This window comes from Hypanus sabinus, chromosome 25 (genome assembly GCF_030144855.1).
Source record: "Hypanus sabinus isolate sHypSab1 chromosome 25, sHypSab1.hap1, whole genome shotgun sequence".
In the NCBI taxonomy this organism is placed as follows: Eukaryota; Metazoa; Chordata; class Chondrichthyes; order Myliobatiformes; family Dasyatidae; genus Hypanus; species Hypanus sabinus.
In genome coordinates this window covers 43,920,116-43,934,605 of record NC_082730.1, presented here as the reverse complement: position 1 = coordinate 43,934,605, position 14,490 = coordinate 43,920,116, and the positions used below count along the sequence as shown (strand labels likewise).

Here is a 14,490-nt window from a genome sequence, read left to right as displayed (position 1 = left end):
TTGGAAGGACAAACCAAGGTAGAACATACAAGGTAAATGGTAGGGCACTTAGGAGTGCAGTAGAACAGAGGGATCTGGGAATACAGATACAAAATTCCCTAAAAGTGGTGTCATAGGTAGATAAGGTCGTAAAGAGAGCTTTTGGTACATTGGCCTTTATAAATCAAAGTATTGAGTATAAGAGTTCGAATGTTATGGTAAGGTTGAATTTGGAGTATTGTGTGCAGTTTTGGTCACCAAATTTCAGGAGGATATTAATAAGGTTGAAAGAGTGCAGAGAAGGTTTACAAGGATGTTGCTGGGAATTGAGAAACTGAGTTACAGAGAAAGGTTAAATAGGTTAGGACTTTATTCCCTGGAGCATAGAAGAATGAGGGGAGATTTGATAAGGGTATATAAAATGGGTACAACCATATAACCATATAACAATTACATAGGCCATGTCGGCCCTTCTAGTCCGCGCCAAACGCTTACTCTCACCTAGTCCCACTAACCTGCACTCAGCCCATAACCCTCCATTCCTTTGCTGTCCATACACCTATCCAATTTTACTTTAAATGACAATATTGAATCTGCCTCTACCACTTCTACTGGAAACTTGTTCCACACAGCTACCACTCTCTGAGTAAAGAAGTTCCCCCTTTTGTTACCCCTAAACTTTTGTCCCTAACTCTCAACTCATGTCCTCTTGTTTGAATCTCCCCTACTCTCAATAGAAAAAAGCCTAACCACGTCAACTGTATCTGTCCCCCTCATAATTTTAAATACCTCTATCAAGTCCCCCTTAACCTTCTGCACTCCAAAGAATAAAGACCTAACTTGTTCAACCTTTCTCTGTAATTTAGGTGCTGAAACTCAGGTAATATTCTAGTAAATCTTCTCTGTACTCTATCTATTTTGCTGACATCTTTCCTATAATTCGGTGACCAGAACTGTACATAATACTTCAAATTTGGCCTTACCAATTCCTTGTACAATTTTAACATTACATCCCAACTCCTATACTCAATGCTCTGATTTATAAAGGCCAGCATACCAAAAGCTTTCTTCACCACCCTATCCACATGAGATCCCACCTTCAGGGAACTATGCACCATTATTCCTAGATCACTCTAGTCTACTGCATTTGTCAATGCCCTACCATTTACCATGTATGTCCTATTTTGATTATTCCTAACAAAATGTAGCACCTCACACCTATCAGCATTAAACTCCATCTGCCATCTTTCAGCCCACTCTTCTAACTGGCTTAAATCTCTCTGCAAGCTTTGAAAACCTACTTCATTATCCACAATGCCACCTATCTTCATATCATCTGCTTACTTACTAATCCAATTTACCACCCCATCATCCAGATCATTAATGTATATGACAAACAACATTGGACCCAGTACAGATCCCTGAGGCACACCACTGGTCACCTGCCTTCAATCTGACAAACAGTTATCCACCACTACTCTCTGGCATCTCCCATCCAGCCACTGTTGAATCCATTTTACTACTTCAATATTAATACCTAACGATTGAACCTTCCTAACCAACCTTCTATGTGGAACCTTGTCAAAGGCCTTACTGAAGTCCATATAGACAACATCCATTGCTTTACCCTCGTCAGCTTTTCTAGTAACTTTTTCAAACAATTCAATGATTTGTCAAACATGACCTTCCACGCACAAATCTATATTGACTGTTCCTAATCAGACCTGTCTATCCAGATAATTATATATGCCATCTCTAAGAATACTTTCCATTAATTTACCCACCACTGACGTCAAACTTACAGGCCTATAATTGCTAGGTTTACTTTTAGAACCCTTTTCTTAAACCATTCTGTTGTTGATTTACTCTTGTGTTTCAGATTATTGTTTTGTTGCATCATCCAACTTCTATTAAGCTTCAGTTGACAGACCGCTACCCTGACATTCTCCTGTATAATGTCTTGATACAATTTTGAATTCATTGTTCCTTCAATGACTGTGAGCCATCCAGGCCCTGAGACAGCAAAGCAGCCCCAAACCATGATGCTTTTTCCACCATGCTTCACAGTTGGGATGAGGCTTTAGTGCTGGTGTGTAGTGCCCTTTTTCCTCTAAACATTGGGTATTTCTGTCTCATCTATCCACAGGACATTGTTACAGAAGCATTGTGGAGCATCCAGGTGGTCTTGCAAACTTGAGACGTACAGCAATGGTTTTTTTTGGTGTCCTTCCATGAATGCCGTTCTATAGTGGAGACATGAACAGAGACTTTGGAAAGTTTTAGAGGCTTCTGCAGGTCTTCTGTTGTTACCCTTGGGTTCTTGTTCACTTCCGTCAGCATTGCATGTTGTGCTCTTGGTGTGATCTTTGCAGGACACCCATTCTTAGGGAGAGTATAACAATACTAAATTTTCTCCATTTGTAGACAATATCACTTACTGTGGACTGTGGTCTTTAAAAATGCTCTTGTAGCCTTTTCCAGATTCATGCATCTCTACAATTCTTCTTCTAAGGTTCTCTATAAGTTGTTTTGATTGAGACATGGTGAAAATAAAGAGATCTTTCTTGAGAACCACTATCAGCTTCCTGAGAAGCTGTCAGTAACCTGACTTTGTGTGTCTTTTTTTTATATATATATAGGGCAGGGCACCTCTACAACCCACACCTCCAAACTCATCTCATTTATTGGAACACCTGACTCCAAATATCTTTTGTAGAAGGCATTACCCCAGAGGTTCTCATACCTTTGTGAACCTAGACTGTGATTGTTTAAATGGTGTACACAATAATGTTGAGAAGTAGTATAATTGTTTGTGTGTTTTAGTTTAGGCAGACTATGTTTGTCTTTTACTGTAACTTAGATGAGGATCAGACCACATTTTGAGTTATTAATGCAGAAAACCAGGTTTGTGAGCAAAGGGCTTACAAACTTTTTCTTGCAACTGTATACCCCTGTCGTCTGTCCTTCCTGATTGGCTAGTCCTCATCCAATCAGGTTTCTGCTGCCACGCCTTGTTTAAAATCAAATTCTAGTTCTTACTTAGAGTGGGACTTTCATCTTTGTTAAAAATTTTTTTCCCATAATTTCATTTCAATGGCTTCCTTCACCAGGCCGATGAGAAAGACCAGGAAATCTAACAAGGAGGAAGCCTTTGCTATTTTCATGGTTTCCAGAAGGATCACCAGGATCTTGAAGAAATACCAGATTAATACCATCCACAAATCAGTAAGGAAGCTCAAATCACAGCTGATGCGGGCCAAAGGTGACCTGGGACTCAGGTCGGCTGGCATGTACAAGAATCTCTGTGAATGCTGATCAGCCAAACGGGACACACAGTGAAAACCCACATCAAGGAGCACAGGTGATGTATCAGTTTGAGTTACCCGGAGAAATTGGAGGTAGCAGAACATTGAATTCACAATATCCATAGGATTGATTTTGGCACAGAACTACTGTGCTGTGCCAATGGCTTTTGGGACCTCCTGGTGAAGGAAGCATTGAAATTAAACTAGAGGAAAAGAATTTTAAACAAAGACAATGTTGTAAACAAGGTGGGAGAGTAGAAACTTGATTGGATGAAGACTAACCAATTGGGAGGGATGGGGGTGTAAATACCATCCGACTAGACATGCCCAGGCATCATCCTTGATGATGGCAGAGTTTGTCATCGAAATGTCAGTTATAACCGGCTGGAAGCCAAGAAGAGTTTATTCATCATATAGAATGGGGAAGTACTAGATCCTTTTTCACTTCAGATAGCTATATTCATAGTGCAGGAGCCATGCATCTGTATTCTATCTGTGTTGTATTCTGCGTTGTGTGTTCTGTTTACCATGGCAACTAGTCACATGACTGGTGGAATAAGTCATGTCTTCATGCTTTGTAGGAGCTGAGGGCCAGTGGATGTCATATCTTCTGCTGGCTGCTCAATCATGCTTAGCTTATGCTTTAGTTTCATCGCTTCAAGATTGTATGTTTGCTTTTGCAAATATAAAAAATCCGGAGTACACAGCTTGGACTTTTGGAGCAATCATTACAGGAGTGTGGGCACATCTTGCAATGGCCATTGTTTTGGTTCGGCCGTTACATTTTACATCTGAGGATCAAATGTGTGTGAGCCATGAGTTTGAGCCCCAAGGGGTAGTTCAGGGTGCTCATTCTCAACCTGCACCAAGGAGGCATTCTGAACCTCTCCCATATCCAATAGTACAAGGGGCTTCTGAGGACACTGATTTACAGTTTGATGACATGTGTTTCAGGTCTGGAGGCCTTAGGGATGCAAAAGGAAATAACAAGCATGGTGATGCAATAACGTATTACATCTTTGCGTAAAGAAAGACTCAAATCTTCAACAGTGATCCCCAGCATCATCTATAGAACCATAGAACATCACAGCACAGAAACAGGCCTTTTGACCCTTCTTAGCTGTGCCGAACCATTTTTCTGTCTAGTCCCCTGACCTGCATCTGGACCATATCCCTCCATACATCTCTCATCAATGTACCTGTCCAAGTTTTTCTTAAATGTTAAAAGTGAGTCCACATTTACTACTTCATCTGGCAGCTCATTCCACACTTCCACCGCTCTCCTTGTATGTTCTACCTTGGTTTTTCCTTCCAAAGTGCAATACCTCACACTTTTCTGTATCTACGAGGCCTTTCAAGAGTAGCATTGAAGACGAGACCGACAATTATGGTGGCTGTATTTTCTTGAACAGTTAACCTGGAGTTTGTCAAAAGTTGCCAGTGGGCTGATCCAGAGGAAAGACCCAAGCCTTTAGGAATATTTTGGTGATGAGAACAAAATTGCTGTGGCTTACATGGAAAAGGCTCTTCCTTGGTCACATATTAAATCAGAAGACTGAAATCACTTCAAGATTACAGGCCTTTTCTTACAAGCTGTTGCAATGCTATGGAAGATGTGCAGGACATGTGAGTTGGACATGCTTGATAATATGAAGATTGTTGTAGATAAGATGCCCGAACTTTGGGAAAAATGGAGATCGTTAGTCTAAAAACTGCCAGAAAGGCACAACTGTAAGGTTACTTTCACTGTCATTGTTGATTTTATTGAAAGCTAAGTAAAGATTGCTATTCACCCAATGTTTGGAAAAAAAATACAATGCTACATCACCAGCAGTAAGTGAAGGTGTGAACGAAACTGGGTCACAAACTGGCTGTCAAGCTAAAGGAAGCAGCTTTGCCACTACTGTGGCTACTGTGGAAAGCAAAGATAAAACTGAGCCTGGAACTGATGAAAAGGCTGCAGATTCAAAAGAAGCTGTGAATGAAGCAAACACAGCAGCGAATACTGCTTTAGCATCTAATGGCATTAGGGGACTGGTGATCATGATTGTAAACTTCCTATATTTCCAGTTTGGGTGAAGTCAAAGAAGAGTAACAAGACAGTGGTTATTCACACTTTCCTCGATCAAGGAAGTACAGCAGTGTTCTGCACAGAGAGCCTCATGAACAAGCTCAACCTGACAGGAAAAGGAACACTCGTTCAATTACGCATGAAGGGTCAAGAAAAGGTCGTGAGCAGCTATGCTGTTTTAGGATTGGAAGTGGCTGGCTTAAACTGTGAATGCTTATTGTGAATTGCCTAACATCTGAACACAGGAACGTATGCCCATCTACAAAGGGAACATTCCTCATCAGATCTCAGGAGTGGTCTCACCTGAAGCATATACTGTACATTTGCTGGAAATTGAGCTGGTGATGGGAGTGAATGTGTCCGAGGCTTTGGTGCGGTTGCAAGTGATTTGTATTGTTAATGATCGACCCCATTCAATCAGAACAATGTAGGGTTGGACTGTTTACGGACGTTTGAAAGGGGATGGTGATGGTAATCCAGGATAGTCTGCTTACCAAAAGAGGACATTTGTGTAAATGTTGAGATTTCATGTCTCCTGTGTCTTAGTAGTATGTAGCTGTAACTACTCAAGTACAATAATTAGGGGGCAGGAATGCAGGAGTTACACATCTGTATGTATCTGTAATCATTACATGAATGCAGGAGCCACACATCTGTATGTATCTGTAATCATTACAGGAATGAGGGCACACATCTGTATGTATCCGTAATCATTACAGGAATGCAGGAGCCACACATCTGTATGTATCTGTAATCATTACAGGAATGCAGGAGCCACACATCTGTATGTATCTGTAATCATTACAGGAATGCAGGAGCCACACATCTGTATGTATCCATAATCATTACAGGAATGAGGGCACACATCTGTATGTATCTGTAATCATTACAGGAATGAGGGCACACATCTGTATGTATCCGTAATCATTACAGGAATGAGGGCACACATCTGTATGTATCCATAATCATTACAGGAATGAGGGCACACATCTGTATGTATCTGTAATCATTACAGGAATGAGGGCACACATCTGTATGTATCCGTAATCATTACAGGAATGAGGGCACACATCTGTATGTATCTGTAATCATTACAGGAATGAGGGCACACATCTGTATGTATCCGTAATCATTACAGGAATGAGGGCACACATCTGTATGTATCCATAATCATTACAGGAATGAGGGCACACATCTGTATGTATCTGTAATCATTACAGGAATGAGGGCACACATCTGTATGTATCCGTAATCATTACAGGAATGAGGGCACACATCTGTATGTATCCGTAATCATTACAGGAATGAGGGCACACATCTGTATGTATCCGTAATCATTACAGGAATGAGGGCACACATCTGTATGTATCCGTAATCATTACAGGAATGAGGGCACACATCTGTATGTATCCGTAATCATTACAGGAATGAGGGCACACATCTGTATGTATCCGTAATCATTACAGGAATGAGGGCACACATCTGTATGTATCTGTAATCATTACAGGAATGAGGGCACACATCTGTATGTATCCGTAATCATTACAGGAATGAGGGCACACCACACAAGTAGAACAAATCCGTAAGGCTGCTGGCAGCGACTATTCATTTTTCTTGTTTTGGTATGGTTTGGCTACTAGGCTACTATTTTGTCCATGCTAGGCTGCACATAAGATGACTGACGGGAAATAATAAAGTAGTGGTGGGGTTTGTGGGTGAAGGTGTTGATCAGCCTTACTGCTTGGGGAAAGTAACAGTTGCCACACAGCCTCCTCCCTCATGGGAGTGGGACAAACAGTTCTGGAGCAGCATGGGTGGCATTCTTCTTCATGTTACTAGCCCTGTTCTCACCTGGCCTCATCTATCACCTGTCAGCTCATATTCCTCACCCTCCTACTCACCCTCTTCTGCCCCTTCCTTTCTTTTCCTCTACCTGCCCATCACTTGCCTCTGGCACTCCTCCTCCTTCCATGGTCCACTCTCCTCTCCTATCAAATTCCTCCTTCTTCATCCCTTTACCTCTTCCACCCATCACCTCCCAGCTTTTTCTTTCATCTGCCCTCCCCCACCCTACCACCCCTCACCTAATTTCACCCATCATCTGCCAACTTGTACTCCCTCTCACCCCCTCACCTTATTTTGGCTTCTGCCCCCTTCCAAACACAGGTTGGAGGAACAATGCCTCATATTCCATCTGGATGGCCTCCATCCTAACTGGGTGACACGGACAGCTACACAGCTAGCTTCTGGTAACTTGTTCACCCCTCCCCCTCCTCTCTTTTTCCATTCACTATTCTGGTTCACCTCTTACTTCTCATCTACCCACCCTCTTTTCATGTTCCCTTTCTCCAGTGCTCCGGCCTGTCCTATCAGATTGCTTCTTCTTTAGCCCTTTACTTCTTCCACTAATTCTCTCCCAGCTTCTGACTTCAACACACTCACTCACTTGCAGACACTTAAACAGTTGCATGCATGCACTCATAAGACACAGACACTCACACACATACTCAGACATACACAAAGACACACGTACTCACACACACACCACACCTTATTGCTAGAGTTGTGCCCATGCCTTGTGCTACATTTTGTTCCTGTTTGTGTACCTGAGCTCCTCAGCCAGGAAGATGACCCTCCTCTCGAGCAGCATTGAGGCAAATATGTCAATGATGTGTTTCTCTGATAAGTATTTGAAGAGTGACGCAAAGTCCACGTGTTCGAGGCGAGAATCCGATGGCCGCGTCAGTTCAATGATCTGAGGAGGAACAGAGGAACAAGACCCATGAGACATAGGAGCAGAATCAGGCCATTCTGCCCATTGAGACTGCTCTGCCATTCCATCATGGCTGACTTAGTATCCCCCTCAACTCATTTTTCCTGCCTACTCCCCATAACCTTTGATGCCCTGAGTACTCAAGAACCTGTCAACCTCCATTTTAAATACACCCAATGACTTGGCCTCTACAGTCGCCTATGGCAATAAATTTCTCAGATTCACCACCCTCTGGCTAAAGAAATCTCTCCTCATCTCTGTTCTAAAGGGACATCCTTCTATTCTGTGCTGTGCCCTCTGGTCCGAGACTCCCCTACCATATGAAATATCCTCTCCACATCCACTCTATCTAGGCCTTTCAATATTCAATAGGTTTCAATAAGATTAAAACCATTCTTCTAAATCTCAGTGAGTAAAGGCCCAGAGTTATTAAACACTCCTCATACATTAACCTTTTCATGCTCAGAATAATTCCCATTGACTTCCTCTGGACCCTCTCCAATGCCATCACACTCTTACTTAGATGTGAAGCCCAAAAATGATCACAGTGGTTAAACTATGGTTTTGCCAATGCCTTATAAACCCCAGCATTAGGTCTTTCCTTTTATATTCTAGTGCTCTCGAAATGAACGTGAACATCGTGTTTGTTTCTTCACCACCGACTCAACCTGTAAGTTAATTATTAGGGCAACTTGCAAGTCCCTTTGCACCCCTGATTTGTGAATTTGCTCCCCATTTAGAATATAGTCTAGGTTTTTATTTGTTCTACCAAGTGTATGGCCATTTATTTCCCTACATTGTATTCCATCGGGTACTTCTTTGCCCATTATTCTAGTCTAAGCCCTTTTGCAGACTCCCTGCTTCCTCAACGCTCCTTGCCCCTCCACCTCTCTTTGTATCATCTGCAAACTGCTGCCAGTACAGGAATGACACTGAGGCTCCTCAACAGGCAGTCATAGAGCCCAACTCATCACCACTAGGCACCAGGGATGTACGTAGAAAGGTGCCGAGAAAGGGCCAGTAACATTATGAAGGATCCCACCCACCCTGCTCTTGGACAGTTTGTCCCACTCTCATCAGGGTGGATGCATCCACTTTAGGACCACCAGACCCAAAAACAGTTACTTTCCCCAAGGAGTAAGGCTGATCAACACCTCCACCCATTAACCCACCCTTCTAAACCCACTTACCCGGCCTCCCCGCACCCACTAACCACCCCTCTGCACCCACTAACCACCCCTCTGCACCCACTAACCACCCCTTCGCACCCACTAACCACCCCTTCGCACCCACTAACCACCTCTTCGCACCCACTAACCCACCTCTTCGCACCCACTAACCACCCCTCTGCACCCACTAACCACCCCTCCGCACCCACTAACCCACCCCTTCGCACCCACTAACCACCCCTTCGCACCCACTAACCACCCCTCCCCACCCAGTAACCACCTCTTCGCACCCACTAACCACCCCTCTGCACTCACTAACCACCCCTTCGCACCCACTAACCACCTCTTCGCACCCACTAACCACCCCTCCCCACCCACTAACCCGGCCCCTCCGCATCCACTAACCACCCCTTTGCACCCACTAACCACCTCTTCGCACCCACTAACCACCCCTTCGCACCCACTAACCACCCCTCTGCACCCACTAACCACCCCTCTGCACCCACTAACCACCCCTCCGCACCCACTAACCACCCCTTCGCACCCACTAACCACCCCTCTGCACCCACTAACCACCCCTCCGCACCCACTAACCCGGCCCCACCCCACCCACTAACCACCCCTCCGCACCCACTAACCACCCCTCCGCACCCACTAATCACCCCTCCGCACCCACTAACCACCCCTCCGCACCCACTAACCACCCCTCCGCACCCACTAACCACCCCTCCGCACCCACTAACCACCCCTCCGCACCCACTAACCACCCCTTCGCACCCACTAACCCGGCCCCTCCCCACCCACTAACCACCCCTCCGCACTCACTAACCACCACTCCGCACCCACTAATCACCCCTCCCCACCCACTAACCATCCCTTTGCACCCACTAACCACCCCTTCGCACCCACTAACCACCCCTCTGCACCCACTAACCACCCCTCCCCACCCACTAACCCACTCCTCCGCACCCACTAACCTGGACCTCCCCACCCACTAACCATCCGTTTGCACCCACTAACCATCCCTCCCCACCCACTAACCATCCCTCCGCACCCACTAACCACCCCTCCCCACCCACTAACCCACCCCTTCGCACCCACTAACCATCCCTTCGCACCCACTAACCACCCCTCCGCACCCACTAACCACCCCTCCGCACCCACTAACCATCCCTCCGCACCCACTAACCATCCCTTTGCACCCACTAACCACCCCTCCACACCCACTAACCACCCCTCCACACCCACTAACCATCCCTTTGCACCCACTAACCACCCCTCCACACCCACTAACCATCCCTTTGCACCCACTAACCACCCCTTCGCACCCACAAACCACCCCTCTGCACCCACTAACCCACCCCTCTGCACCCACTAACCACCCCTCCGCACCCACTAACCACCCCTCCGCACCCACTAACCCACCCCTCTGCACCCACTAACCCACCCCTCTGCACCCACTAACCACCCCTTCGCACCCACTAACCACCCCTCTGCACCCACTAACCACCCCTCTGCACCCACTAACCACCCCTCTGCACCCACTAACCACCCCTCCCCACCCACTAACCACCCCTTCGCACCCACTAACCACCCCTCCACACCCACTAACCACCCCTTCGCACCCACAAACCACCCCTCTGCACCCACTAACCACCCCTTCGCACCCACTAACCACCCCTCTGCACCCACTAACCACCCCTCTGCACCCACTAACCACCCCTTCGCACCCACTAACCACCCCTTCGCACCCACTAACCACCCCTCTGCACCCACAAACCACCCCTCTGCACCCACTAACCACCCCTTCGCACCCACTAACCACCCCTCCCCACCCACTAACCCGGCCCCTCCGCACCCACTAACCATCCCTTTGCACCCACTAACCACCCCTTCGCACCCACTAACCTACCTCTTCGCACCCACTAACCACCCCTCTGCACCCACTAACCACCCCTCCGCACCCACTAACCCACCCCTTCGCACCCACTAACCACCCCTTCGCACCCACTAACCACCCCTCCCCACCCAGTAACCACCTCTTCGCACCCACTAACCACCCCTCTGCACTCACTAACCACCCCTTCGCACCCACTAACCACCTCTTCGCACCCACTAACCACCCCTCCCCACCCACTAACCCGGCCCCTCCGCATCCACTAACCACCCCTTTGCACCCACTAACCACCTCTTCGCACCCACTAACCACCCCTTCGCACCCACTAACCACCCCTCTGCACCCACTAACCACCCCTCTGCACCCACTAACCACCCCTCCGCACCCACTAACCACCCCTTCGCACCCACTAACCACCCCTCTGCACCCACTAACCACCCCTCCGCACACACTAACCCGGCCCCACCCCACCCACTAACCACCCCTCCGCACCCACTAACCACCCCTCCGCACCCACTAATCACCCCTCCGCACCCACTAACCACCCCTCCGCACCCACTAACCACCCCTCCGCACCCACTAACCACCCCTCCGCACCCACTAACCACCCCTCCGCACCCACTAACCACCCCTCCGCACCCACTAACCACCCCTTCGCACCCACTAACCCGGCCCCTCCCCACCCACTAACCACCCCTCCGCACTCACTAACCACCACTCCGCACCCACTAATCACCCCTCCCCACCCACTAACCATCCCTTTGCACCCACTAACCACCCCTTCGCACCCACTAACCACCCCTCTGCACCCACTAACCACCCCTCTGCACCCACTAACCATCCCTTTGCACCCACTAACCACCCCTCCGCACCCACTAACCACCCCTCCCCACCCACTAACCCGGCCCCTCCGCATCCACTAACCACCCCTTTGCACCCACTAACCATCCCTTTGCACCCACTAACCACCCCTTCGCACCCACTAACCTACCTCTTCGCACCCACTAACCCACCCCTCTGCACCCACTAATCACCCCTCCCCACCCACTAACCATCCCTTTGCACCCACTAACCACCCCTTCGCACCCACTAACCACCCCTCTGCACCCACTAACCACCCCTCTGCACCCACTAACCATCCCTTTGCACCCACTAACCACCCCTCCGCACCCACTAACCACCCCTCCACACCCACTAACCACCCCTCCGCACCCACTAACCACCCCTCTGCACCCACTAACCATCCCTTTGCACCCACTAACCACCCCTTCGCACCCACTAACCTACCTCTTCGCACCCACTAACCCACCCCTCTGCACCCACTAACCACTCTTCTGCACCCACTAACCACCCCTCTGCACCCACTAACCGCCCCTTTGCACCCACTAACCCACCCCTCTGCACCCACTAACCACTCTTCTGCACCCACTAACCCACCCCTCTGCACCCACTAACCAACCTCTTTGCACCCACTAACCACCCCTTCACACCCACTAACCCACCCCTCTGCACCCACTAACCCACCCCTCTGCACCCACTAACCACTCTTCTGCACCCACTAACCCACCTCTTTGCACCCACTAACCCACCTCTTTGCACCCACTAACCACCCCTCTGCACCCACTAACCCACCCCTCTGCACCCAATAACCACTCTTCTGCACCCACTAACCCACCTCTTTGCACCCACTAACCCACCTCTTTGCACCCACTAACCACCCCTCTGCACCCACTAACCCACCCCTCTGCACCCACTAACCCACCCCTCTGCACCCACTAACCACTCTTCTGCACCCACTAACCCACCCCTCTGCACCCACTAACCACCCCTTCGCACCCACTAACCCACCCCTCTGCACCCACTAACCACCCCTCTGCACCCACTAACCACCCCTCCGCACCCACTAACCACCCCTCTGCACCCACTAACCATCCCTTTGCACCCACTAACCACCCCTTCGCACCCACTAACCTACCTCTTCGCACCCACTAACCCACCCCTCTGCACCCACTAACCACTCTTCTGCACCCACTAACCACCCCTCTGCACCCACTAACCGCCCCTTTGCACCCACTAACCCACCCCTCTGCACCCACTAACCACTCTTCTGCACCCACTAACCCACCCCTCTGCACCCACTAACCAACCTCTTTGCACCCACTAACCACCCCTTCACACCCACTAACCCACCCCTCTGCACCCACTAACCCACCCCTCTGCACCCACTAACCACTCTTCTGCACCCACTAACCCACCTCTTTGCACCCACTAACCCACCTCTTTGCACCCACTAACCACCCCTCTGCACCCACTAACCCACCCCTCTGCACCCAATAACCACTCTTCTGCACCCACTAACCCACCTCTTTGCACCCACTAACCCACCCCTCTGCACCCACTAACCACCCCTCCCCACCCACTAACCCACTCCTCCGCACCCACTAACCTGGACCTCCCCACCCACTAACCATCCGTTTGCACCCACTAACCATCCCTCCCCACCCACTAACCATCCCTCCGCACCCACTAACCACCCCTCCCCACCCACTAACCCACCCCTTCGCACCCACTAACCATCCCTTCGCACCCACTAACCACCCCTCCGCACCCACTAACCACCCCTCCGCACCCACTAACCATCCCTCCGCACCCACTAACCATCCCTTTGCACCCACTAACCACCCCTCCACACCCACTAACCACCCCTCCACACCCACTAACCATCCCTTTGCACCCACTAACCACCCCTCCACACCCACTAACCATCCCTTTGCACCCACTAACCACCCCTTCGCACCCACAAACCACCCCTCTGCACCCACTAACCCACCCCTCTGCACCCACTAACCACCCCTCCGCACCCACTAACCACCCCTCCGCACCCACTAACCCACCCCTCTGCACCCACTAACCCACCCCTCTGCACCCACTAACCACCCCTTCGCACCCACTAACCACCCCTCTGCACCCACTAACCACCCCTCTGCACCCACTAACCACCCCTCTGCACCCACTAACCACCCCTCCCCACCCACTAACCACCCCTTCGCACCCACTAACCACCCCTCCACACCCACTAACCACCCCTTCGCACCCACAAACCACCCCTCTGCACCCACTAACCACCCCTTCGCACCCACTAACCACCCCTCTGCACCCACTAACCACCCCTCTGCACCCACTAACCACCCCTTCGCACCCACTAACCACCCCTTCGCACCCACTAACCACCCCTCTGCACCCACAAACCACCCCTCTGCACCCACTAACCACCCCTTCGCACCCACTAACCACCC

At 49.2% G+C, this 14,490-nt stretch overlaps 1 protein-coding gene across 5 annotated transcripts in view; it reads right to left on the bottom strand.

Annotated features, from left to right (window-relative positions):
- LOC132381201 (DENN domain-containing protein 2D-like) overlaps positions 1–14,490 on the bottom strand; it is a 179,662-nt gene that overhangs the window by 52,666 nt on the left and 112,506 nt on the right. For all 5 annotated transcript variants that reach the window (XM_059950495.1, XM_059950494.1, XM_059950497.1 and 2 more), the window contains one exon: positions 7,962–8,110. In XM_059950495.1, the coding sequence (XP_059806478.1) occupies positions 7,962–8,110 (149 nt within the window). The remainder of the gene's footprint in view (positions 1–7,961; positions 8,111–14,490) is intronic.